This window comes from Marmota monax, unplaced genomic scaffold (assembly GCF_021218885.2).
Source record: "Marmota monax isolate L192 unplaced genomic scaffold, Marmota_monax_Labrador192_F-V1.1 WCK01_AAM20220418_F8-fsc00158, whole genome shotgun sequence".
Classification (NCBI taxonomy): Eukaryota; Metazoa; Chordata; class Mammalia; order Rodentia; family Sciuridae; genus Marmota; species Marmota monax.
The window spans coordinates 2,418,645-2,446,413 of NW_026694092.1; the positions used below are offsets into that span (position 1 = coordinate 2,418,645).

Here is a 27,769-nt window from a genome sequence, read left to right on the forward strand (position 1 = left end):
TCAACTTTTGTTTGGAAGATCTGTCCAGTGGCGAGAGAGGTGTGTTGAAGTCTCCCATGATTATGGTATGGTGGTCTATTAGACTCTTGAACTTGAGAAGAGTTTGTTTGACGAACATAGCTGCACCATTGTTTGGGGCATAAATATTTATGATTGTTATGTCTTGTTGGTGTATGGTTCCCTTAAGCAGTATGTAGTGTCCCTCTTTATCTCTTTTGATTAACTTTGGCTTGAAATCTATTTTATTTGATATGAGTATGGACACTCCTGCTTGTTTCCGAAGTCCATATGAGTGATATGATTTTTCCCAACCTTTCACCTTCAGCCTATGTATGTCTTTTCCTATCAAATGTGTCTCCTGTAGGCAGCATATTGTTGGGTCTTGTTTTGTGATCCATTCTACTAGCCTGTGTCTCTTAATTGGTGAGTGTAAGCCATTAACATTTAGGGTTATTATTGAGATATGGGTTGTTCTTCCAGCCATATTTGTTTATTTCTGTTACTAAACATGGTTTGTTTTCCTCTTTGATTATTTCCCCCCCCCCTTTACTGTCCTACCTCCCCCTGTTGGTTTTCATTGTTATTTTCCATTTCCTCTTCCTGTAATGCTTTGGCGAGGATGTTTTGAAGAGATGGTTTTCTAGCTGCGAATTCTTTAAACTTTTGTTTATCGTGGAAGGTTTTAAATTCATCCTCCATCCTGAAGCTTAATTTCGCTGGATACACAATTCTTGGTTGGAACCCATTTTCTTTCAGTGTTTGAAATATGTTATTCCAGGATCTTCTAGCTTTCAGAGTCTGTGTTGAAAGATCAGCTGTTATCCTGATTGGCTTACCCCTAAATGTAATCTGCTTCCTTTCTCTTGTAGCTTTTAAAATTCTCTCCTTATTCTGTATGTTGGGCATCTTCATTATAATGTGTCTAGGTGTGGATCTCTTATGATTTTGCACATTCGGCGTCCTGTAGGCTTCTAGGATTTGGGATTCTGTCTCATTCTTCAAGTCTGGGAAGTTTTCTTGTATTATTTCATTGAATAGACTGCTCATTCCTTTGGTTTGGAGCTCTGTACCTTCCTGTATCCCAATGACTCTTAAGTTTGGTCTCTTAATGTTATCCCATATTTCTTGGGTGTTCTGCTCATGGTTTCTTAACAGTCTTGCTGAGCTGTCTATGTTCTTTTCCAGTTGAAATACTTTGTCTTCATTGTCTGATGTTCTATCTTCTAAGTGTTCTACTCTGCTGGTAGTATTCTCCATTGAGTTTTTAAGTTGGTTTATTGCTTCCTGCATTTCTAGGATTTCTGTTTGTTTGTTTTTTATAACCTCTATCTCCCTGTATAGTTGATCCTTTGCTTCCTGGATTTGTTTGCGTAATTCGTTGTCGAAGTGATCTTTCATTGTCTGATTTTGCTGTTTAATGTTTTCCTTGATACTTCAGATCATCTGAAGCATGTATATCCTGAATTCTTTATCTGACATTCCATCTGCTGCAGCTGTTACCTCTTCTAAAGTTGCGTTGACCTGCATTGCTTGTGGTCCTTTCTTTCCTTGTCTTTTCATACTGCTTGCGTATCTTTCCTGCAGGTGCGGGCGGCGGCTCTGCTCTCTCCTTATTCCAATTGGGGTGTCGTGGCTACCACGCCGGCAGGTCACTGGGCCTGTTCTGGGAGCTGGCGGCGGCTCTGTTCTGCCCCTACTCCGATTGGGGTGACGAGTGTACCACGCCGGCAGGCCACCGGGCCTGATCCGCCAGTCGGTTGCAGGTTTGCCTACCCTGCAGGCGCGGGAGGCGGCTCTACTCTGCCCCTACTCCAAATGGTGTGACGTGTCTGTCGTACCGGCAGGCCACTGGGCCTGTCCCGCTGGTCAGTCGCAGATCTGCCCGCCTTTCGGGCACGGGTGGAGTCTCTGCTCTGCCCCTACTCCAATTGGGGTGTCGTGACTACCCCGCCTGCAGGACGCTGGGCCTGTTCCTGGCACGGGCGGCGACTCTGCTCTGCCACTACTCCAATTAGGGTGGTGTTTGTACCACGCCGGCAGGCTCCTGGGCCTGATCCGCCGGTCTGTTGTAGGTCTGCCTACCTTGGAGGCGCGGGCGGCGGATCTGCCCTGCCCCTCCTACCACACCTGCGGACCCCTGGGCCTGATCTGCAGGTTGATCACTGGTCTGCTCACCCTGCGGGCACGGGTGGCGGTTCCCCTCCGCCCCCACTCCAATTGGGGTCACGTGACCACCACACCGGCAGGGCCTGATCCGGGCGTGGCAGAAGGATCTGCTCTGCCCCTACTCCAGTTGGGGTGACGTGTGTACCACACTGGCAGGCCACTGGGCCTGACCCACCAGGCTGTCACAGGTCTGTTTACCTTGCCAGCGCGAACGGCGGCTCTGCCCTGCCCCTCCTACCACGCCCATGTACCACTGGGTCGCGGGTCTGCCCACCTCCCGGGTGCGGGTGGCGGCTCCGCTCCGCCCCCTCTCCAATTGGGGTCACGCGGTCACCACGCTGGTGAGCCGCTGGGCCTGCTCCGGGCGCTGGCGTTGGCCCGGCTCCTCCCCTCTGGCTCGACGACAAATTGAGGAGACTCGGGTGACTGTGCCTCACCCCCCCTACCAGGAGACCAACTGCTTATGTCACCACTGGTATTGATGAAGTTCTCTCCTCCGCCGCTTTCTGCTGACATCAGATCTCTGCCATGTTGGTATCCTATGCGAATGGCAGCATTTCGTTCCCCTTGCCAGGCAACCAAAGCAACGGGTGAGTCCTGACCGGCCCTCAGCAGGACCCGGACCGAGAAGCAGTTTCCGCGGCTCCTAGCCCCGGGCCAGGGAAGTTCCGGGAGCCGGAACTCGGCCGCTCCGTGCTCTGTGTAAGCTCCTATAAGTGTAAGCTCCAAGAAGCAGTCCCCGCGGGCTCAGTTCCGGGAGCCGGAATTCGGCTGCTTAGTGCTTGGTGTATGCTCTGATAGGCGCAGGGTCCAAGAAGCAGCTTCCGCAGGCTCCGCAGCCCTGGGCCAGGGCGGTTCCGGGACGGTTCCAGGAGCCGGAACTCGGCCGCCCCGCGCTCGGTGTTCGCTCCGATAAGATCAGGTTCTAAGAAGCACCCAGGCGCTGAACCCTAGCAATCTGTCTGCAAGCCGCAGGCGAATTGCAGCCTGAAATTACCTGATCTATGGCTGAATGAGCTGCGGTCAGTCAAAAACAGGGAAGGTGACGTCAGTTTACCAACATGGTGGCTTCTGGCCTCCTCTGTGGTCTGACCGGTGTGGAGAACCGAGATGGACCGCTTCCTTCCCCTGTCTCAAACCCAGAATTCAGCCCTGAGTACGGTGCTTGCGCAGCTGGCAGAAACTGCAGCGCTGTAACCCTGCGTCTCTATCCCAGCGCGCTCTGCAGACTCTAGCCGCGGGGCGATTTGCTGAATAAGCAGTGTTACCCTCCGTGCGACAAACCTCTCGCGTTTGAGTCCCCCTAGCCGATCCTCGTGCGATGGAAATCCTTCCTCCAGGTTCCGGAGCACCCCACTATTGCTGGAAATTCCTAACAAGATATCCTTTAGCCGTCCTGACTTGTCATACTCCCACACAGTGAAGCAGCACACGGGGGCAATGCACTCCCCTCGCCGCCATCTTCCTTCTCCAAGGAATATTTTAGAGATCTGCTGTATGATATGCCTATTATACACTTAAAATTTTGCATAGAAGTTACTCTTATATTAAGTATTCTTACCACAGTAAAAAAAAAAAATCATCAAAAAAATGTCATGAGCCACCCCAAGAAACAGGGATTCCACACATACCTGTGAGAACTACAGTATGCCCTCCACCACAAGCTACTTGGATCACCTTCTCAGGAATTTTAGCCACCAGCTGGGGTATTCTGTGATTGATTAGCATCTGACTGGGAAGACCTAACTTTCCATTCTCAGGTTCTCCAAATGTGTACAGCTCGCCATCCACTATTGAAGAAGGAAAAGTAGAGTGATCAATGATGGCATAAATATGAATAAAACACTGGTCTTGTTAGCATATGTTCTCAAGCTCCATAAAAAATTTAGACAATGAAAACTTACTAAATTTGACCTTTATTGAGATATTCTTACTATATGGTAAAGAAAGAAACTAGATTTTCTTTTTCCCTTGATTATTTTACTTCAATAATCTTCATGAATTCATGACTATCACTACTAATAAACCACCAGAAAACAGTTTTAGCTCTTTTGCAAAAGATATCATCTTCTGCTCAATTTTTTTCCCAGTGCTTAGGATAGAACCTTGGGCCTCCCAAATGCCAGGTAAGTGCTCTACCACTGAGCCATACCCCCAGCCCTCTGTTTGCTTTTAATAAAGCAGATGATTAGATATTAAGCTCCCATAACTACACAGATTTTTGTTTTTATCATCATGGTATCCCAGAAACCCAGCTGTGTCAAGCACAAGAATTTAATGAATACTTGTTGAATATATGCTTTCTATGAAACTCATTTTAGAAAACTCACTTTATTTGTTAAGTACAAATGTCGAGTGATTCTTAAGATAGCAGACTTTACAGTTAGATGGCACTTTCTCCAGACTCTCTTACCCTAGGAGCTCCTAACACTTATGACTGCCTTGTATGTACTAACACTAATGATATGCTTTTGTATTATTCCACTTATAACACTATATTATGACTGTGAGTTTCTTGAAAGGAATTTTATAAATTTCTGTAATACTGCCACTTACTCATTGAGTCATACTGAGCAATCACTGTGCCTGTAAAATGGGAATAAAAGTACCTATGATATAGGGTTGTTATTTAATAGGAATAAATTAATTAATGCATTCAGGAATACTCTTTAGAACACACAGTCAGTGCCCAGTTGTTATGAGTTGCTACTACATTCTCCTCCTCCTCATGTGGGTTTAGAAAAACTGGGTGCCAACAAAAGTCCTTTAGGCCCATAGAGTCCAAAGATCAAGGTCCAAATTATGGTTCTGCAACTCAGCTGCAGCACCACCTTGAATAAAGCATGTTCTAAACCTGCTTCTGCATATGTAATCAAGAGACATCACTGCCTCTCTCACAGAGTTATCATGAGATTAAGAGAAATGTAATTTGTACTTGAAACACGTTGTAGATGGCAAAACCTTATACATTTTGGAGTGAGTAGACTGTAAACTCCTGAAAGATAAGCACTTGCTTTAATCAACCTGGCATTGTAAGAAACATACTTTAAGATGACTTGTACATGGTAAACTGCTGAATCATTTCTTACAGTGTCAACTTTTTAAACCATTTACACCTACAAAGGGTTAGAAAATACATTTCCTGTAGCTACCACTAAGACCCTCTTTAAAGGTGAAGGTAAGTGCTTTTATCTGTATAAAACATTCAATTTAACTTCAAATTCTTTTTCTTGTTTATATATAAAAATAAAATAACATCATGATAAAGAAATAGTAATTTCATCTTACTCATTTTTACTTTATTTCAGTCTACTAATTTTTATAAAATCTGGATTCCTCAAACTACCTACCTGGCTCTGATATCTGCCTTCTCCAAGATTCTGACCTTAACCACCCTGCCATGTGTCTCTTCTCCAGTCTCTGAAGCCTGTTCCACACATCCCTGCCCTGAGTCCCCACAGCCCCAGCTCTTTACTTATATTCTCTATTGTGTTGCACATAATTCCCTCTTTACTATATGGTCCATTGGTTGCAATGCTCAGACCCCAACTATTAACACATCAGATGAAAGACATAGAAATCAGTGATAACACCTGAAAAATCCACATATTTTATTTCAAATATTTTAAATTAAATATTTTATATAATTTAAAACCATGAACTTGAATTTAGAATGTGAACATAAGCATTCAAATACACAAGTAAATTAAAAATTTGTAGGAAGCCTTAAATGTGACTATCTCGGTGATATGTTCTGCATTTTTATTAAAAATTAAACTCTTCTTTTTGGTCTCCCAGCTTGACATACCAAGACAAAAAGATAACTACAGTCCTTTTCTATACAACATTTTTATCTATCATGAAATATATATTAAGTAAAATCTCTTATACTTGGATTATTTCTAAGATGTGTAAAAAATTGCTTTAAACTATTAAAGTCATAAAATAATGGCTAGTGTGAAAATTACTCACAATTCATATCAGTTGTTATAAATGAATCTCCAGCAAAACGTTTAGTATAACAGTTCATGGTATATACATTTCTGTGAATATACTAAAAAAAATCTTCAACTGTATACTTTAAATGGGTGAATAGTACAGTATTTAAATTATATCTCAATAAAGCTATTTTTAAAAAAAGATATAAAAACAAAAACAAAATAACTCAATATAATGCTTGCTGGCTTAAGATAACAATTCTATGTATTCCTCTAATGGCTAAAGCAGAGTTTATTAATAAACTTGGCTTCCTCCCTTAGTATTTATTAAGTCTGTGCAATAAACCAGAGATACAGTGATGAACAATACCAACAGTCAGGTTTGCCCAATCTTGGTATCACACTGCTACCAATCTGTTGGTAACTCTGGGGGTACTGGGATTGGTCAGTCAGCACTTCTAAATTTCAATCTGTAGTATACAGAACAAAGAGTAAACATTTATTTTTTAAATAATTTAATCTTTATTTTTTATTTATTTTTAATGTGGTGCCAAGGATTGAACCCAGTGCCTCACCCATGTGAGGCAAGCACTCTACTACTGAGCTACAACCCCAGCACCAAGAGTAAGTATTTAAATAAATATTTAGAGAGGTATCTAAGAGGGTTCACAAGACTATTTTTTCTAGTAAATTAGATGGAAATCCACAACCATACTTTTCCTATTATTAATAGTGTAGATGCAGACTATAATAGAACCTAACATTTCAAATATTTTAAGGCAGAAGAGATTGTCAGTAGGCCCAGAGAAATTGGAGATGCTGAGAAAAGTCCCACCCAAGGAAACTATCTCATACTGAGCTTTCTTCCTTTTTGATCTAGTCTTCACCTCACTTCCCATTCATTTACTTGAAATAATAAAATAAATGATCAGTACAAAAGAGTAGAGTAGGTTAAGGTACAGAGGCAAGTGGGTCCAGAGGAAAGTGGCTCATAGGTCTTTTTTTCAATGCCAAAGGGATTTAAAAAGCTTGAGAATCAATATTTAGAAAGGTTTCAATTATATCAATTGGCATAACATTCAATTATATCAATAGACATAACATTCACCTAAAAAGCCAACATGTCAGAGAGAATCTAAAATTAAAAAAATTATTATAGAAATAGAGAAATATTGTGATGTAAAACAGATGGAAATCATTTCATTACATGGATAACCATGGCATTATTTCTATAGAACTGTAGAATGTTAATATAATTTTATTATTAATTGAATATCTCAGAAATGAGAGATAATGTGATGAATCCAAAATGTTCTGCTTACTTGTTACAAAAGCTGAATGGTAATATCCACAAGAGATCCAGGAGATCGGTTTCCCAATAGTAACTTGATGAGGCACACACACATTACTCATATTTTTTAAACCAATTTGCCCTTCAGAATTGTCACCCCACATAAAAAGTATTCCATCCTCTGTAAAGAAAACACAAGGAGAGAAAAATTTTAAAAGGTAGTAGGGCTCTGCAGCTATTGTAATTCCAACAGGCCATTTATTTTTTTAATTTAGAAAAATTATATGTCTTAAAAGAAAAGTACCAAGACAATTATATCAGCTGGCTACTAAAGAGTTCAATTTCTATTATGAAATACATCAATAACAATAAAAAACAGAGAATGACATGATTGTAAATCTCTGATTATGTTCATACTTTTATCTTGATAGCAAACACAGGATGTCATTTCCTATAATCACCTTGTCTCATTATAATGTCTCTAAACAGAAATATTTTCCTTCTTCCAAGCAGTCTACCTGCCACTGAACTAAGAGCCAGCATGAGTCACACAAAACATCTCCAGATCAAAAGAGCAAGTTCCAGGTCAAAAGTGAATGGAAGACCTTGCTCTTGAGAACACTATATAAATGTTTTAAATGAAGAAGAAGAAGAAGAGAAAAGAAATATGTTTCACTAATCTCTTTTCTTTATACCTGAAAATACAAATTCTAGTTTCAGAGAATGAGGAGATATATTACCATATCTAGCATCTCAAAAACATGTTCATTTATGACCTTTCTGATGAGGGTTTTCAAAGTTGGAAAAAGTTAAATTAGAATAAAAAATTTAGAAAAGAATTACTAATGCTTATTTGCATTAATTTTTTATTAAAAAACTTTAAAAATCTTTGAAGTGGTTTAATAATAAAACGATAACTGAAAACTAGAACTGAAAGAAGAATATGAAAAAGCTAACTATCTGGTTGACAAAACTGAAGAGAAAAGCTTCAGATACAACTCTGACTTTCCTAATAGAGCAACACTGGACATTTATAGTCTCCTATTTGGAACAAAACAGATAGCAAACAGCTTCAGTGACACCAAGGTGATCTTGACACCAACTTTTAAAGTTCTTATATGTGCTTTTGACAGGGAAGGCTGAGATATGCAATAAACATTACAAACCATAATATTTTTATAACGTATGCCCAACAGGTTTCTATAGCTTGCTTCTGATTAGTAACTTCAGTTAAAACTGGAAGTATATCAGCACACAATTAAGATAATATTTCAGATTATCTAAATTAGTAGATGGATAGTAGAGCTTAAAATTTATTTACCAATTATCTTTAAATATATATTTATATCCCACTAAAATATATTGAAAAATGAGGCACACAACATTACTCATATTTTTAAAACCAATGTGCCCTTCAGAATTTACACCCTACATTAAAAAGTATTCCATCCTCTATAACAAAAACAAATGTCTTCTGAAAGCACACAGTCAATGCAAGAAAATTAAATGACAATGCTGTCTTGAGTTTACCAACTTGGTATATCTTGGTCTAAACGAAAGTATGTGTCCCAGATTGAAATTAAAATACATCTTACCAGTTAGGGCAGCTGACGTGTTAGATCCAGCAGAAAGCTGTTTAATATTATGCTGGGATGTAAAAAAGCTAATTCGATGAAAGGTGTTTCTCTCTTCAGTGTCACCAAGTCCTAATTGCCCTTCATTATTTCCTCCAGCTGCATATACACTGCCTCCTTCTGTACACGGAAATGAAACATTGTAATACTATAGTCATCTTGCTTACAAGACAGGTTAGTGTATACCAGATATTCCCTCTATTAACAGTGAAGAAAAGTATAAACAAAGGCAGACTGGTGAGGAGGAGCTGAGGCAGAGAGAACAGCCTAAAGATAGAAGCAGCTTAGGGATGGAGGAAAGGAAGGAGACAAGAGGAACTGTTAAGTAGTCAGGAACTGCTAATTGTTAAATTTGTTGAAAATACTTTCCCTGGGTGCAGTGGTGCATGCCTGTAATCCCAGAAGCTCGGGAAGCTGAGGCAGGAGGATCATGAGTTCAAAGCCAGCCTCAGCAAGGGCGAGGCACTAAGCAACTCAGTGAGACCCTGTCTCTAAATAAAATACAAAATAGGGCTGGGAATGTGGCTCAGTGGTTGAGTGCCCTTGAGTTCAATCCCTGGTCCCCCCACACACACCCAAGAAAAAGAAAATACTCTCCACTGATTGTCGTAGCACCTTTGTCAAAAATCAGTGGGGCATATATGTGAGAATCTATTTCTGTATTCTATTCTATGTCATTAATCTTTCTCTATCTTTTTGCTAATGCCATGATGTCTTGAATATTGTAGCTTTATAGGTCTTGAAATCAGGTAGTATCAGTCCTACAATTTGGTCTTTCTCAAAATTGTTTTGGCTGTTTTATGTCCTTTGATTTTCCACATATATTTTAGAATCACTTTGTCAATTTCTACCCCCCCCCACACACACAGCCTGTTTAGATTTTGATCAGAACCATGCTGACTTTGGTTGGCTTCCACTTACCCTCAGTAAGGAAGAGGTAAGAACAAGAACAGAAGCAACTAGATCTTGAGGTGTGCCTATAGGTAAGGAGATGCTGTCCCTTGATATAATTTAACAAAGGCTTTTTCTTTAGTCATTTAACATTTATCTGCATATTTACAAAGGCAAACATGTACTAAACACATTTTTAAAAGCCCTAATCTATCTATTGCCAAGGTACCATTTTCTATTAATTTCATAAACCCCAAAACATTACCAGAGTGAGATCTCAGTTCTCAAAGCCGGGCAAGAAGTCATACCAGTTAAATACTATACCTGTTGAAACTAGGGTGTGGTTCCTTCCACAGGCAGCAAGTTTTACTTTTTCAGGTTTAAGAGCTAAAAATATATGAATATGACAATTAAAATATTTTATGGTTATGAAAATAATAAATAGTCCAGGTCAAATGGTAACTAAATGGTAAAAGAAATTGTTTATTTATTTTGGTGGTGGGGATCAAACCCAGGGCTTTGTGCATGCTAAGCATGTGCACTACCACTGAGCTATATCCCCAGCCCCAGAACTGAGATGAAAAGCAGGTTTACCTGATTCCAAAGTTGATGTTCTTAACTAGTTTTGTAATATAACACAGTGAGTCACTGAAAATAGTGAGTCAGTGGGTCTGAGGTAGGGCTTAAGTATTGGTATATTTTTAAAATCCCACAGGTAATTAAAAGATGCCGCAATCCACTGGATTCTGTTGTGCTGCCTCCTCACCAACCTGATCCATTACCTAACCTGCCATCACCATTATCAAGCTCACTTTTACCATATCCAATGGAAAACCATAAGTCCAATATTCATAGGCATACACCTATGTTAAAGTTGTTCATTAATTTATCTACATATTAAAAAAAACATTTCTAGAATATCTTCTAAGTGCTGGGCATAGCATCTACACAGATGATTAAAAGCCCCTGGTCTCAAAGATCTCCTTTTAGACTATTAGATAAGATATTAAAGAGTAAGCACTATGGGCACTGTGAATACCCACAAGCATTTAGCAGTTTGACCATGTGGAATATTTCAAAAGTCCCACAACAATACCTATAAAGAGCATGGATAAGATAAGCTCGCACCTGAGATTCTGAGCTGCAATTTAAATTTTAGGTAGAAAGATAAAGAATACTGTTCTTGTCATATCCTAAGGAATGTCTATCACCCTTCAAATTTAGTTGATGTTCATGGTTATACCCAGAGGCTTTGCTTGTAACAGTGAGAAAGGTTTTCTGGGACAGTCATGATTTCAGATGTTTAGTCCTGAAATTCTTGCACACTAGTACTAATCAATCCCAGTCTTAATGTTTTGTTCAGTTCATCTACTCATTATGTACTACAGCATAAAGTATGTTTTACAAAACTAACAACTACATATGACCATGATATATGACAGCTCAAAACTCTAGCACATTCTAATGTCTGTTATCTATATATGCAATAGCAGAAATATTTAAGTAGTTTTACAAAGAAGCAAAAAGAGGATGTCCAAATGTAATACTGTAAAATCATGACTTCCTTTGTGATCTCTGGGTTTAAAAATCAGTGTGATTTTTAGACTTTACCACATAAAAGTAGGTTTGAATTTCATATAAAGTTCTGATAATATTCAAGTGAATGTTACAAAATGAAGAGCTAAAGGCTTTATCATTTATGACATTAAAGAACTACACAATCAGTATGGAAGTACTTTATGTAGTTTGTTAAGTATTTAAAGTGATAAAGAAGACAAGACCCCAAACCTTTGACACACGTTGGCTTGCTGATGGTTGACTTTGATCCTAATCCTAACTGACCCCAGTTGTTACTGCCAAACATGTACAATTTATTATTTCCTAGTGGGAAGAAAAGAGAAATAACAAATTAAAGCACTCTTCAAATAAATAATGTGAGATAACATTATCACATGACAATAAAAAAGTTACACCTAAAAAAAGTCACTGATTTTCTATGTTAAAACATATTACCTTCAATGTATAACCAGATTTTATTAGTAGCTTCTAAGATTATACAGCAACAATTTTTATTATATTGAAATAGACTTATTCGAAGAAAGTTGTGTGTATAGGAAATCATATTTTAATTAAATATATTAAAGTAACTTAAAATCAAAAGACTCTTGATGAGATCAGTTTGTGAAGAATTCTCTGGCAAAGTAAAAAACAACACCTTCTATATATCTTCAACATGTTGAAAACACAGCACATCTATACTATTTAGAATTCTCAAAGTATTATTGTTCTGATTAAGGATTGTAATACTAACCTGTAACAATAGCAGTATGTTCATCTCCACATGAGAGATATGTAGGTATGTCATGTTTAAACCAGAATTTACTGGGCATGTTTTCAGCAAATTTAGTTTTTCCAAATGTAAACACAGCACCCGAATCTGCAAATATAAGACAATTTCTATTTAACAACTTTTAATATGCTGCCAGTTATGAAAATACACTTTCAGTAATATATCTACATAAATCCCTGTCTCATGACAGTTCTGCCTTTACTGGAGCACTGTTTGGGGGGATGGTGAGGTTACTATGGATTGAACACAGGGATGCTCTACCACTGAGCCATATCCCAGGCCCTTTTTAATTTGAATCTTGACACAGGGTTGCACTAAATTGGTGAGGCTGCCTACAAACTTGCAATCCTCTTGCCTGAGCATCTAGAGTAGATGGGATTACAGCCATGCACCATCATACCCAGCTTCAAGCACTTCGAGTTTCCCTTCTTCCCCCTTAATTCAGTCTTACTCCTTAAACGTCATTCTAGTTTGACCTACAAAATCTATTAGTGAGAAATATATTATGACAAAGAAGTCAGTCATCTATTTCTAATAGTTCTGCTGTCATCAGGTAGACATCTGATCCTGGGAATGAGCTGGTACAATGTGTGCCCTATTCACTCTGGTTAACACTTCAAAGTCTGGTCCCTGGACCAAGAGCTCTTTTCTACATTCAGAAATAGGGCAGTATTGAGTTTCTTCATTAGGCTCACCAGGACATTCTAGGGGAGGATCTATATAAGTCAGTTTGAATTTTTTTTGGTCCAGTTTTTACAAAAAACCTCCAGTGTTCTCATGCTAAGGGAAAGGAATGTAATCACAAATGGTCAACTCTTTATGTGTCTATTGGTAATCATCATGACTACCCATAAAACCAGGGTCAAGACAGAAACAAACTATTTACACAATACCTCTTTCATTTGTACTATGGGAAGGCAGCTAAACAAAAAGGCTTTAAGTGTAATTAGGTATTCAGATTCTTACTCTGAATAATTAGTTATGTGATCCTGAACAGATTACTTTACCAAGACTTTGATTTCTCTTTGATTATTAGTCTTTATTTGATAGTGTCTAAGCACCAATATTCCATCTTATTTACCCTGAATCTCACACAGGTATAAGCAGGTTAGTGAATGAATGTAAAATGCATTTATAATAGTGTAAATACAGGGCTACACCAATTTCATAGGGTTGTTTTGAGGGTTAAATGAGATAGTATATGTAAAGAATCTAGTATGTTGCCTAGAATGGCCAATATGTTAGCTCACAGCCACCTTCATAAACACTTCCTTTATTCTAAGAGCTGGAAGTGATCATTGGTTTCTCTGAATTATGAGATGTACAGAATTTATATGGCAATTAACTATGCACTATTAAGCAACCTCTCCAATCAAATCGTTACACACATCTTTTGTTGCTCAATATTTTGTTTTCTCACTTATATTCTAAAGTTTCAGAGAGTGTAGATTGTCCTCAGTACCCATACTTCCTTACACAAAGTGGTCCTTTAATAAACTTCAATTATTTTTAAGTCTGTTACCTTCTTACACACATACATTCATAACTGTTTTCAGGTCATCTTAATGGTGAGCAGGTAGTCAAACATAACTTTCAACACTCTTAATGTTAAAGATAAGATTATCTAAGTATTTAACAGAGAAATGTTTCCGTTTCCTGCTGATTTTATTGAGAATTGAGGATTCAGTTTAAGGATCATGTATATAATGAAAAGATTCTCTCAACAGAACTACTCAGGAAGCTTCTCATTAGTTATAGAGATGTTTTTTTTTTCTTTCTTTTACCATAAGCTCTGTAAGGGAAAGAATGGTTTATTTTGTTCCTTCAAACACTATAACAAAATGCCATGATTCTAGGAGATTGGGGGCAGCAATGTAGAAATTTAATATTCTTAAATTAAGTCATTACTTGATTTGAGTAGTATTCACAAATTGTTTTGGCCCAGTACCATTTTGAAGAGAGACTGAAAACCCCTGTAAGTTCCCAATAACCATTTAAATACAAACACATGCCTGTACTAAATAGGCCAGATCCAGCTTCTAAGGAAATCTCAAGGAGGATTATCACATAAACTAATTGGTACCAGAAAGGAAAATGTAGCAAATGTAAGTATTAATAATAAATATCAATGCTCATGAGACTAGCCACTATGGAAAATCTTTTGAGAATCCTTGTGAAGCATCACATTTCAAATTAATAATTGAGAGTTGGGAAGCCAGGATCAAGAACAGTTTCCCCAGAATGAATCACTGAACTGTTTTGTCCTGATTCTCCAGGAAGCCTCCCTCTGCCACCCCACCCCAGGCTAGGGTTTAGTGGCTCTGTTCTGGTCCCCTGGAATCTATTGTCAAACTGCACTGTTACTTTTTTTTTTTTTTTTTAATTTCTTGTCAACTTTCACAACTCCAGGAGGCCAGGAATCTAAGAATGTTTGAGCCTGGAGCATGGCACAAAACGCAACACATATTTCAATGACTATAATTCTGTTCTAGTCAGTGCTTTTTTTAAATTCAAACTATTGGTCGTGATCCACTAGTGGGTCAGGAAAATCAATTTAGTAGACTACGACCAGCATTTTTAACAAATGTATTATAGAAAACTCCGAGAGCATCTCAAATGGTTATAACAAGCAGTGCTTCGTGAAACGTCTATTATGTCGTAGAAGGTACAGGTCACAATGTCAAATGTATTTCAAATCGTAGAGCTGATGGTGGGGGTCTTAAAAAACAAATAAACCCCAAATCACTATCTCAAGCTTTCCTCTTCTCCAATTCGTTTTTTCCACTCCCTTTAATCCGAACCCCCTCATCAGCCCCTTTTTACTGAGCTGAATATGTAACCGGGTCCTGCCGATCTCCAAGGCGCCCAAGTCTGAAGCCCGTCGTACTTCGGCAAGTTTGTAGTGAAGAAAAAGGTGTGCCTGCCTTGGAGAAACTCATCAAAAGTTTATTTAAAACTCAGACAGACAGGAACCCTTTTCCCCACTGTCCCCTGTCCCGTCCGTCCCGTCTGATCTTGTCCCCTCAGTTACTCGCGGAGGCCGGGCAAGAGATCTGGTCTCAGTCTGGTCGCTAAGCCTCAGGCCTGTACCCCGACCGGGCCCGCCCGGAGGCGGAGCCTGGCCGCTCGCCCGCCCGCGGACCCTCCCTCCCGGCCCGCCGCCACCGTCGAGGGCGCGACTCACCGGGCACCAGAATCTCGGGCTCCCCCATGCCGAGGACCGTAAGGGAAGTCTCCGTCAGTTCTGGGAAGAGTGCGGGGGCAGCTCGGGGGAGCTTAAGGCAGTGCCTCAGCCACAGTGCGGGCTTCTGTACCCCCGGGGGCCCCCCATAGCGACCCTCTTGGCATTGGCCGCTGCCGCGCTCCCGGAAGTCAACAAATAGCCGCTATGGGCAACGGAGGCGGAGCGTTAAGGCAGGAGGCGGGACGGGCGCCCAGTGTGGGACGGGGGAGGGGAACGGAGGCAGGGCGGCCAGTGCGGCGCAAGCGCAGATGGCAGCGGGCGGGGCGGTAGAGACCGCGCGCCCTCTGGCGGCTCAAAGGGGAGGAGCGGCCCCACCGAGCTGCGATTCCTGCAGTGAGCGTTTCTGCTGGGAGGAATACCGGCTCCACAGGGACCCTGCCTGGATTAGTGGCAAACGTCACAAATCTCACATATTTGATCACTGGGGCTTTGTGACACATGCGAATGTCGATGCGCAGCTATGACAACCTACTAATAGTAACCATATATAGCATTAAATGAGCTAGGCTTTCTGCTAAACGTTTTATATCCTAAATTACATTTGTACCCCCAGTATGTCAACCAAGGCATAGCATACACTAGATGTTCATTAAATATTTATTAAACAAATGAGGGCTATTACAGACCTGTAAGGCAGTTAATGTCACCCTATTTACAAATGTGGCAGATTATATATGGAGAGAGTAGGAGTCCCACTTAGCTTGTCCAGTTTGTAGTCTGAACAACCTTGCTTCCCAAAGGAGGGGAAAACTGAGGTGTATAGAATTCACTCAGTAATATTGTATTTTTGTAGGACACATCTTGTTTTCCTATGCATTAATATGTAACCATCATAAAATAAAGAGGCAAAAAGTCATCTTCCAGAATGAGTACATTTATATATCTGTGGTAGTTGTAAGCAAGGGCTCTAGAATCAGACCCAAGGATCCTTGAATTATTTGTGTGAACTAGAGCATGTTCCCAACTCTTTCTCAGGGAATTCACATTAAAATGGCAGTTTAAATTATCCATTAATCATTCATTAATCATTTACTTACAAAGCACACTGAGGTGTACTAAGAAACTGTTTAACAAGAAACACTGATTGGTGTGGGATGTTAAAAAAGACTTATCTACAGAAAGGACTTTAAGTCTAAAAACTGAAGAAGGGGAAGCTGAAAGGGAAATGAGACCTCTGGGCAGAGTAAGTTGGCTGTGTGGCTCATAAGGCTGTTGGTTCTTTCCAGGAACTCAAAGAGGCTGGCTCCAGGTGAGGGGCAGGGTTTGGGGCCTGTTAAAGAATCTGAGATTTTATCCTCAGGAAACCACTGAGGGGTTTTAAGCAATGGAGGGACAGGACAGGATCAATTACACGTGTTCCTGAAATCATTCTGCCTGGCTTGGCTACTCCGTGGGGAGTAAATTAGAGCAGCGAGAACAGTTCAAAGACTATCGCAGGTGCTGATAAATGGTCAGGCTGACTTGGATTTCAGTGCATTGGCACTGGAAAGGAACAGGCAGATTTAAAAATATTTTAGGTGGCAAAATCTATAGGAAATGGTGTCTGTGTATCAACTCTTAAAAAGTGCTGGATTACCAAATAACAGATCAACAGCAAAAAAAGGGCCCAAAGGATTTGTTGTTCACTTTTAAAGGATCATAATAGTTACTGTGGGAAAATCAGAATTAAAAAAAAAAAAAGACTTACATTAGTTATGATATGCTTTCATTTGCTTTTTTAAAATTTTCAGAATGCAGTAAAGCACATTTCGATGCTGAGCACTTCTGTAAGTATTGATGTACCCAACACTCAGGTTCCCAACATAAGCAAATTGGAGTGGGGTGGCACAATTTATGGATATGGGGAACTCTGAGGAAGGAGGCTTGGGTTAGATAGATGGGGTACAGTGAGTTCAGCTTTGAGCACACTAAGATATCCAAGTGGAGGTGTTGAGCTGAGCAGGCAATTGGTAGGCAGAAGCCCCATATGGAGGCACATATTTGGTGAATTCCTGGGTTTATGTGGTGATAACAACCTTGGGGACAGGTAAACTAGAATGGGAAGGAAAAAGAGGCTATTATAAGTAGCATAGAATTTAAAATTTAATGGCTCAGCAAAAGATGGTTAAACTGAAAAGGAGATTAAACTGACCATAAAGGAAGAACCTATAGAAAAGTGTATCAACAAGAAGGGCATGGCCAATTGGGTTACATAATATGGACAAATAGGGTAAAAGCCAAATGGCTACTTAATTGAGCAATGTGGTGATCATTAGTGTTGTTGAAAAGAGCTGTTTGGTAGGATGATGTGAATAGTTGCAGAATGGGAGAAACTGAGGGAGACATCAGGGTGATAGCTTTGGATAGGATATAGAGATGGATTCAGTGGGAAGAGGAGATAGTAGTCAGGGAAGTTAGGTGGATGGAGGGCTTTTGTGAAACTTGGAGAAACTTGAGAATACTTAGGACTCAAATGGAATAGATGGAGAGAGTGTGCAGAGTCAGGAGAGTGTGAGAATGATCAATAACATAAAGCAGGAGGAGATAACATCCAGACCCCATGTGGAGGAGCTGCCTTAGTTAGGAGACAACATTTCTAGCATACAGGAAGTGAGGGAGAAAGACCCCATTTCACAATATAATTTTGATGTATATGATACATTTATATATGTAGATAGATGACATCTATATATTGTTAATATATATGATCTAGAGTTATGTCATATACATCATACTTATAGCTATGATATAGTTCTAGATCATATATGATACAATATATGGTGATACTATTGTCCAGCTCAGAAGGCTTTTGGGAGATATTAGATAATGCATGTGAAACAGCTTGGAGCCTGGAATATAATAGCACTCAATCATGTTAGCTATTATTAATGAGGCAGAGTTGACTGTGCCAACTGTGCTCATCAGCAAAATTTAGGCTGTGCCTCAGTACAAACACCCAAATCTCAGTGGCCTAACACAAACAAAGAAGTTTCTTTCTTATACATGCTACACGTTCAATGTGGGTCAATGGGGAGATCTGCTCCTTCTGGTTACACAGGGACCCAGGCTACTGATGGAGGGTGAGTTACCTTGTAGCTACATCATATGCAACTTGTGATCTCTTTGGATGCTGTAGCAGGGCCAGAGAGATGGAGCAGGAAATTAAATGCTTGAGGCCAGAAGTGACATGTTTCTCCTTCTTATAACCCATTGACCAGATCCAGTGTTATGTGCCTGTATGTTCTATCAGGGGGCTGAGGAATGTGGGAGAGCCCTTGAACATTTAGTGAGCAGTAAATACCTCTGCTGCAATCACTGCAGTCAGATGGCTTCAGCTCATGGAGTTTCCTCCCTCATGTTGGAGAAGGCAGGGTGTTCCACAGTTTATGACTCTCAGCAGCAGTCATGTGCTCTTTTGATGTCCTCTGCATACGGGGCCAAACACTCAGATACTCCTTAGGAAATCGTGTTGATACACAAAAGTCATCACACATCTGAAAACATGTACAAGACTTAGCAATTTCCTCTATTAATTCTAGTTGTTATTCATTTCTGGAGCATTTTGTGTCAACTAAAAATAGAGGCATTTATGAACAGGAAGACATTTGATAGATTATGCTTCCTAGCTGAATTCATTTCTTTTTTTGACAGCATTCATCAAAACTTCCAAGGTCTGCGTTCTGAGCTGCATTACAGTGCAGCTGCCATCACAGTTTATTTCTCTCTTTGGAACCAGATAAACCGATGTGTCTCCACTTTGCAACCTCCGTTATGAAATTTCCACAAGCATCCAAAATTTCAAAACATATTCTAATCGGTTTTTTGATTTCTGAATTTTTTCATGCAGCACTGAGGACTCACGAGTCCAAATCTTGGCCAAAGTTTATTTATGAAAAACACAAAGGTAGGTAGGGTGTACTATGCTACTACCCCACCGAAAAAAATTTGCATTTTTGTTTCTTTCATAATTAGTTGGTATTTAAAAATCCTTAATTTGTACACTGATCATCTAGAGATCTTGTTAAGATTTTGATTCTACAGATCTAGAGTAATCTGAATTTTAAAAAAATTCCCAGCTGCTGCTGTTGCTGCTGATTATAGATCACACTTTGGGTAGTGTGTTAATCAGCATTTTATCACTGGGATCAACATATCTGACAATAACTACTTAGAGGAGAAAAGGTTTATTCTGGGCTCATGGTTTCAGAGGTTCAGTTTATAGTCTGCCAACTCCATTGCCCTGAGCCCGAGATGAAGCATAAGATCTTTCTAGAAGAGCATGGCAGAGGAAAGTGGTTCAACTCAGACAGAATAGGGAGCACAAGGAGCCAGGAACGACCCACTTTCTCCAGCTACACCTACCTGTCTACAGTTACCACCCAGTTAGTTCATTCAAATTATTAATCCATAAAATCTGATTTATCTACTGTCTCGGTTATAGCTCTCCTAATCTAATCATTTCACCCCAAACATTTCTGCATTAACACGGGAGCTTCTGGTAGATACCTCATATCCAAACGATAGTAGGTAACAAGAACTTAAACTATGGAAAGGTATCAAAACTAGTCTATAGAAGCCAGAAAGGAAAAGACTGATATATGTGATTGTAGGTTCTCCCTTTATGGTCAGTTTCCTTTTTAATGGACAAAGAGGCTAGTATTAAGAATATGTATAGGACACCAATAAATCAATAAGGAAAAGGCAAAAGATGAGAAAAAAAAGGGCAAAGGAGGGGCTGGGGTTGTGGCTCAGTGGCAGAGTGCTTGCCTTGCACATGTGAGGCACTGGGTTCAATCCTCAGCACCACATAAAAATAAATAAAAATTAACAAAAATAAAGATTAAAAAATGGGCAAAAGATATTGCATTAATAGAGGTAAAAATCCAAATGGCCAATATATTTACCAAAAGCTATTCAACCCTACTGGATATAAGCGAAATGTAAAATAAGTAATAATTAGATAACATGTTATACTTGTAAGATTGGCATTAAATGTAATAATATCAATAACTTTAGTTTTGAGTGTTTATGCAGGATATATTTTCACAGGAAGACTACTGCAATCACATTAGAAATTAATTTGCTAATACTAATCAAATTGAAAAGGTAACCTGTGCCAAAGAGGCATATATGAGGATTCTCATTATAGCAGTAACCTAGGAAAAAAATGGGTATGATTTGCATCAGTTTCCTCCAAAAGAGGGAAATGTGTTAAAGGTTTGTTTGCTAATCTACCACAATAATGGGAGATGGTGGAATCTTTAGTAGGTAGGGCCTACTGAAGGAAGTTAGGTCATTGGGGGCATGTTCTTGTAGTAGATATTGAGACCATGGTCTCTTCTCATTTCCTTTGCTTCCTGTCTGCCATGAGGTGAGAAGTTTCCTCTGTCACACCTCCTTCCACAATGTACTGCCTTACCTCAAGCCCAAAAGCAGTGGGGCCAACCAACTGAATCTATGAAATTTTGAGTCAAAATAAAACTTTCCTCCCTATAAGTTGCTTATTTCAGATATTTTTGTCACAGTAATGGAAAGCTGACTAACATTTAACCTAAATGTCCATCAGTAAAGGAGTGGACACACTGTTTATTTATATAGCAGGATATTATGTAGCAGTTAAAACTAACGAACCAGTTCTACATGTATGAAAGTGAAGAATTCATGAAAACATAATTTTGAGAGAAAAATAAAATCACAAAATGATGTATATTGTATTATGCTATTTTATTAAAAATTAAACTCAGAAATACCTTCCAGTAGCTACTGTGTTCATTCAAAATGAAAACCAAAGTCTGAAAGCCAAAGTCCCAACCATAGCCACATGACTGCCTTATATGGCTCTCTACCTCACTGAGCTTATCTCCCACTCCAAATCTGAACAGCAAGGAATAATTAAATTACTTTACAAACGTTAGTGATTTGTAAGTGATTCTGTTAGTGAATATTGAACCAGGATTTAAACCTAGTTTTATTCCACACTGGACTCCCTCCGTTACACCATGCTCTAATAAGATGGTGATTTTTTGCTCTAATATGAGCATTACTTTTTGCTAGACATAACTCATATATCCAAATGGGACGAGTCCCTTTCTTTGGGAGGTCACCTAGCCTAGCATTGCTGCAATTGCTGAGAAAATTCTTGGACTCTTTTTTTGGAAGAGACACCAAAGCATGGGATATGTTTTGGTTAAAAAGCTATGGAAATGGAAAATCCTTAATCTTCGCATATAAGAAAGATTTTTAGAAAACAATTTTCTTTTGATTAGATTTTAGGAAGCCAAGTTATTTTGAAGAAAATTTGAAGCATAAATTGATGAAAATTTAAAATATTGTCAAGAACAAAAATAAGTTGCAAATACAGGATGACTACCAAGAAGTAGATCTGATGATCTTGGATGGCTCATAAATTAAATCAGGATGCAGTTCCAAAAGAAGAATTTTCCAGTAACTGTGACCATAGTTGTATGATGAGACAATGTCCTGGATAGCTACTTTGAAGGGCCGTGTAGTGTGGTGATTATAGCTTAGATTAATCTCTCTTATTATGCGCTAGCTATTTCCTAAGCGTTCTATGTATTAACTGTTTATATATTACAGGAGAGAAAACCAAGGTATACAGAGATTATGTTACCCATGGTCTCTCAGCTAAAATACAGTAGGGCTGAGGTTTGAACACAGGCAAACTGGTTCTAGAATCTATGCTTTTAAAAACTACACTACTGTCTCTTGAAACAGCACTGAGCAGTACCCTTCAAATTTTTTAGATTATATATCTTCATTTCTCATAAACCCAAAGTCAGAAGACATAAGAGCCCATTATGTAGCCATGCAAATCAGCTTTCCTGGGTTGATATTTGGCACTTAAGAGTATCAGCTGGTGCACAGACTCAGTGTGGGGGGAGACTGAGGAATGAGGCTCAGATGAGAGGGCAGAGATCAAAAGATACTACCCAGCCAAAGCAGTAATGTGTATTTACATATTTATATATATATATATATATATATATATATATATACTACTGTTAATATGTTGTATGCATTGTAAAACATTCATAAAACAATAGAAGATTTAAAATGGTAAGATTAAAAAAATAACTAAAAGTTCCATTATTTGTTTTCCTTCACTGAGATGGATTGTCTTTAACATCCCATGAGGGACACACATCCCAGACTAGGCTTGGGATAGCAAGGCTTTGAATCCAGGCATTACCCTGGTACTCTGGGCAGTTTCTTGCTCTCTGCTTCTGACTCTTCATCTGTTGAATCAGGATACTAACTTCTAATTTGCTGAATTATATAGTTTAAATGAGATGCTGTGAACAAAACTATAGTTCCTGTCTTTTGGCAAGCTCTTTACATATTACTTTGCCTCATAGTTTTGATTCCCCTTATTTGTGTTTCATGGTCTGTGTTTTTAAAGTTTCTTTACTTTGTACACACTCCTGTAATTAAGTTGGAAGCAGCCTTGCAGTTAGGCTTGGTGCATCTAGATGGAGCCAGATTAATAGCTTTTTCATGCTGCATCATTCTAAACATGGCGCAGCTGTTTCTCTTTCACAGCAAAGAAAACTGGGCAGGAGACATCTGGAAGAACCTGTGTGCATTTTACTTTGTGTAAAGCACTATAGGAATTGGGAGGGAGAGAGGGAGGACTTAATGACTATCAGACACTTAAAAATGAATGGCCCAACTGTTCAGCAATTGTGTCTGTGAACAGAGGTTCCCTTTTACATCAGCTGTTTGTCATTGCCCTTTGTGACTGGGAATCAGGCTTGAAAACTCTCTCAGTGTATTCTGAGCCATTTTTATCTCAGCCGTTCTATGGGTCACTTTTTCCTAACAGGGTCGCTTGGATACATTCAGCCCATTTACCATTACCATTCACTGAAAATTTCACCTTTGATCCCAACTCTGAACTTTTGTTCCCTCCTTATCCTCCTCTTAAAATGCTAAGTCTGTTGGGTTTCCATGGCATAAAGTTAACTAGAAAAGGAATGTACTTGAAGGACCATCAACAACTAGGTTTCCAACTAACAGATGACACCCTCTTGTTAGGATAATTTTAGAATTTAAAAGGAACCAGTTTATAGGAGTTTATTGGATTAGACAAAGGGGGATGAAGGGAAGGGAACGGGGATAGAAATAGGAAAGACAGTGGAATGAATCGGACATAACTTTCCTATGTTCACATATAAATGCACAACCAGTGTAACTCCCCATCATATACAACCATAAGAATGGGAAGTTATATTCCATGTATGTGTGATATGTCAAAATACACTCTACTGTCATGTGTAGCTAAAAAGAACAAATTAAAAAAATTTTAAAAAGGAACCAATTTTAAAGGTGTTGGCACAAACCCAAGACATAGTGCTAATATCAATGTTGGACACACCCAAGGCTAACAGCAGTGAAGGTGTTACTATCCTTTGGCCCAAAGACATAAAGGGATAGAGAGTTTATTAGAACTTGGAAAGAGAAGGAGTTGTGTAGAACAGGTCACCTTGAAAGGAAAAGTAAATTTCTATTGAAGAGCAAGCCAACCCATGATATCCAGATAAGGAGAGAACAATGAGAATAAACAATCTTCACTTGACCTTTCCCCATTTTCCTGCTGGGATTCCAATAGTCAAATCCAACCAAAAGCTGGAAGAATAAGAGAGCTCATTGATGTAGCCCACACAAATTAACTTTCAGAGGTAGATATCTAATATGTGGGGCAATCAACTGTGGCAGAACCAGTGCAAAGGCTGGGGATGATAGGGGAAGGAGGCTCAGTAATAGCAAAGACAGAGATCAAGAAAGGCCACTCAGCAGGAGTAATCTAGCTCAGACATCACTTCTGGATGTAGCTGCTGCTTTCACCATATTTCTAATTTCATTGATTGTCCCTTCACCATTTGGTCACATTCTCAAGAACAAAGTCCTGAGTGGGAACATTCAAGTGCCTGGTAGAGGCAATATTGCCTGTCTTTGGCTTTCCTGGTGGGAACTGGGAAACTGCCTTTTGAAACTCACACAATTAGAGATTTCTAGGTATTAAAAAAAAGTTCAGAAACAAGGCTGTGTCCTTTCTAAAAACAGACAAGTCTCTACTAACAAATGACCTCCTTAGTCTTTGTTTTTATTAATCTGCAACAGTAAGACTATCAAACAAGAGTACTGACTTTTTAAAAATTTCTAGTTCCCTCCCTGTCCTCTCTCTCTCTCTCTCATTCCTTTCCCTCCTCCATTTCCTGATCTCAGGAAGGCCTCTTTATCTCTCTAGATCTTTATGCAAGAGAGCAAGATCATGATACCCAAATTTAGTTAGGAGTTCAAATGCTGGGCAGTCAAAAATATATACAGGTCCATCTAGTAGAATTCTCTAGTCAATATTTTCTTGGTAGAATGCTTAAAACCTTTTGGGCTATGGATGTGTAAAAGTCACTGAACATGCATTTCTGCTAATACAGTATTGGAGTTTTTCAGCTGCTATCTTTATAGGAAACATTTATATGATAGTTATGTCCTTAAAATGAAATGCAACATTTATTAACTGAGTAATAAACATGACAGACATAAGAGGCTGCCACCCTATATGGCTTCTGGTGTGTCTTCATAGGGACATCAACATTCCTACCCACTGAGAAGTCTGTCCACATTTTCCGCAAAAACCTTCTTGTCTCCAGTCTTTAATCTTGTTCTTCCCATATGCCTAATTATCTGGCCAAATCATGAACCACTGCTTATGAAGTGGTATGATCCATGCCTCGTATCATCTCTCCTTTCAGGTAAAATGCAGTGAGGCACACTGCTTGGACTTGTGCTCACTGGGAACATTACCTTATTCACTCCTTGGATTCAAGATGGCTGCTCCTCAATCTACAATGATTCATGAATTATTGGACCAATATAAAATTACATTTCTCATCTTTGATCAAACATTGTTATACTCTATTCCCATATACACTTCTCAGAGTTTTACCAATAAAAACTAGAAATTCGGAAGTTCATTGACTTTCTTTGGCTTTTGACTTTGTTAGTGCCACCTCCTTCTCAGGGTCATGCTGACATCCGACAATCTTGGGAATTGATGGGGGAGGGAGGAGAATGAAGTGAACTGGCTTCATCTTGAAAGGTAACTCCCTCAGGTGAAAGAGCATCTTCAATCAAGGGAAGAACAGTCTCATCAGGCAAGGTAGGAAAGGTTTCTTAAGCTGGCAAGGAAAATTCAATGAGAATTAAGGGTTCAACATTCGTAGGGTCCTCTAAATCCTCTCATATATTTCCATGTCAATTTTCCAGCTTTCAATCTAACCCAGATAATACTACAATATGCAACTCAGAAACCTGTCAGGGCTGTGAATACTACTGATATTGTAATTCATCAACACACTGGATCAAGTCAAAGTCTGAATTTATCTTCAACCATTTCAGATCTGCTGAGGCAAATGACTTTTTTTTACACCATTAAGCTATTTATTATAAGAAGCAGTCACCTCATCAGCTGCCATTGAACTCCTTGTGCCCTTCATACTATTCTCCTTTGAATTGGATGTTCATTGGACATTCCAGGCAACCATAGGCAATTGTTTAATAAACTGGTTTGCTGCTGTGTTTCTAAGGGGGAGTTTTACTGTCAGTCAACCAATTCCAGTTTTATCAATTTTCTCTGAAGGTCAGTTGCCTCCAGCTTATTTTATGATACCAATTTCTGAATCAGGGTTCTTGGAGGTAAAAAAGATTTAGTGGGAAACCATCAGGGAACTCATAGAATTAACAGGAAGGCTGGAGAGGAATGCTTGGGTAAAGGTGGGAAACTAGGGAGGGGAGGCAATAGGAGATTAGGTTGGGGTGTAGCCAGTATCTTTGCTGTATTCCACAGCTACTACTGGACCTAGTCACTAAGGCAAGACCTTGCTAGCCACTGGGTTTGGCCAGAAATACTGGTGGATACAAGCATGGTTGTCAGGATCTGTCCATGGGTTGCATGTGGGTGACTGTGCATGGAAGCCTCGTGGATAGAGACATGTGGTGTCTGGGAATGGCCAGTGAACATTTCCTCTGGTCAATTGTCCAGGGACAATGTGAACCTCTATCCCACTCTGCTGTGGCCCACACAGCACCTGAGATGGGTGTGACCTGCCAAGATGTCAATCAACCTGCTGACTACAAGACATCACAAAGCAAAACTCTGCCTTTGAAACCTTATCCCTGCCTCTGATGTGCCCCCTTAAATAAACCACTAGATGTCATTTTGTCTTTGTCTAGTTTCAAAATCCATGTGGACTAGATCTATCAGGGGCTTTGCTTTCTGTAAATATATTTCTGAGTATTTGTGCTTTGTTATTTACTAATTATTTGAGATTGTTTTAGGGTAGATTATCCTGAGCAGGAAGAGTAACCCCTTAATGAGCCGATGGTGCTCTCCCCAACCCCATACATGGTAAATTTCATTTCACTGGATCTTTTTCTTTAGTCATTCAAGATTCAAAGCCCAAGGTAGGAGCATCTACTGGACTGTGTGCCAATAAGTTATATTTGTGAAGGGTAGAGAGAGAGTAAAACTTTATACTAACTGAAGTGGGGGTTTAGATGCTGGGCAGTGAAAAACCCTCTTTTCCCTCAATCAAGAGTAAAAAGAGGTGAGGCATAGTGGCACACGCCTTATCCCTGTACAAGGCTAACATTAGGAGTTTAATGCATGCATAATTTAAGATCTTACCTTTTATCTAATGAGTTGTTTCAAGTGATTGTTTTGACCCAGTTGTTTATTAAATATAATATTTCTACATATGTCACATTCTACATATTTATTGAATTTCCCTATAATATTAAATACTGAAGCATTTTTTACCTTACTTGCCTTATGAAATTTCTTGTTGATTTTAATAATTCCCTTGGTAACCTCCTCCCCTGCCAATTTAAAATGCATATAAAAATCAAGGTGAATCTTAGGGAGAATAGTGATAAAGGAAGTTGATATTCCAGGAGGCCTTAGGGTCTTATCAAGGTTGATGCATCACTTTTACTTTAAATCTCTTATCTATCTAATTATTTCACCACTTTGATTAAATGAAGCTAAAATTGGTATTGATGAAAAGAGAAAGCACAATCAAAGAAGCAGATAAGCAAATAATTGAACACAAATAACTTTTAATTATACTCTCTTAATAAAGTTAAGGAATGGTGTCAGGTGCCAACATCACTTTGTCAAATCAAAGGGCAGAGTCAGGATGAAAAAGAAGAAAATAGCTCAGAATGTTTTGAAAATTGTGGTCCATTTCAAAAGTA

The 27,769-nt window shown here is 39.2% G+C and overlaps 1 protein-coding gene and 1 long non-coding RNA gene across 3 annotated transcripts in view; one reads left to right on the top strand and one right to left on the bottom strand.

The window, feature by feature from the left end:
* Positions 1-15,666, bottom strand: part of Rpgr (retinitis pigmentosa GTPase regulator) — a 66,566-nt gene extending 50,900 nt beyond the window's left edge. The window contains exons 1-7 of the mRNA XM_046465045.2: positions 15,455-15,666; positions 12,232-12,357; positions 11,709-11,801; positions 10,245-10,307; positions 8,991-9,149; positions 7,427-7,576; positions 3,798-3,956 (exon numbers count right to left, since the gene is read on the bottom strand). Of these exons, the coding sequence (XP_046321001.1) occupies positions 3,798-3,956; positions 7,427-7,576; positions 8,991-9,149; positions 10,245-10,307; positions 11,709-11,801; positions 12,232-12,357; positions 15,455-15,482 (778 nt within the window). The 5' untranslated portion in view covers positions 15,483-15,666. The remainder of the gene's footprint in view (positions 1-3,797; positions 3,957-7,426; positions 7,577-8,990; positions 9,150-10,244; positions 10,308-11,708; positions 11,802-12,231; positions 12,358-15,454) is intronic.
* Positions 15,667-16,587: 921 nt separating this feature from the next.
* LOC124107152 (uncharacterized) lies at positions 16,588-25,488 on the top strand. Of its 2 annotated transcripts, none has more exons than XR_006856305.2 (3): positions 16,588-16,697; positions 17,245-17,280; positions 25,267-25,488. It is a non-coding gene; the product is annotated as an uncharacterized LOC124107152 (long non-coding RNA). The 2 variants fall into 2 exon arrangements; XR_006856306.2 differs by having other exon boundaries at positions 16,595-16,763.
* Positions 25,489-27,769: the final 2,281 nt, after the last annotated feature.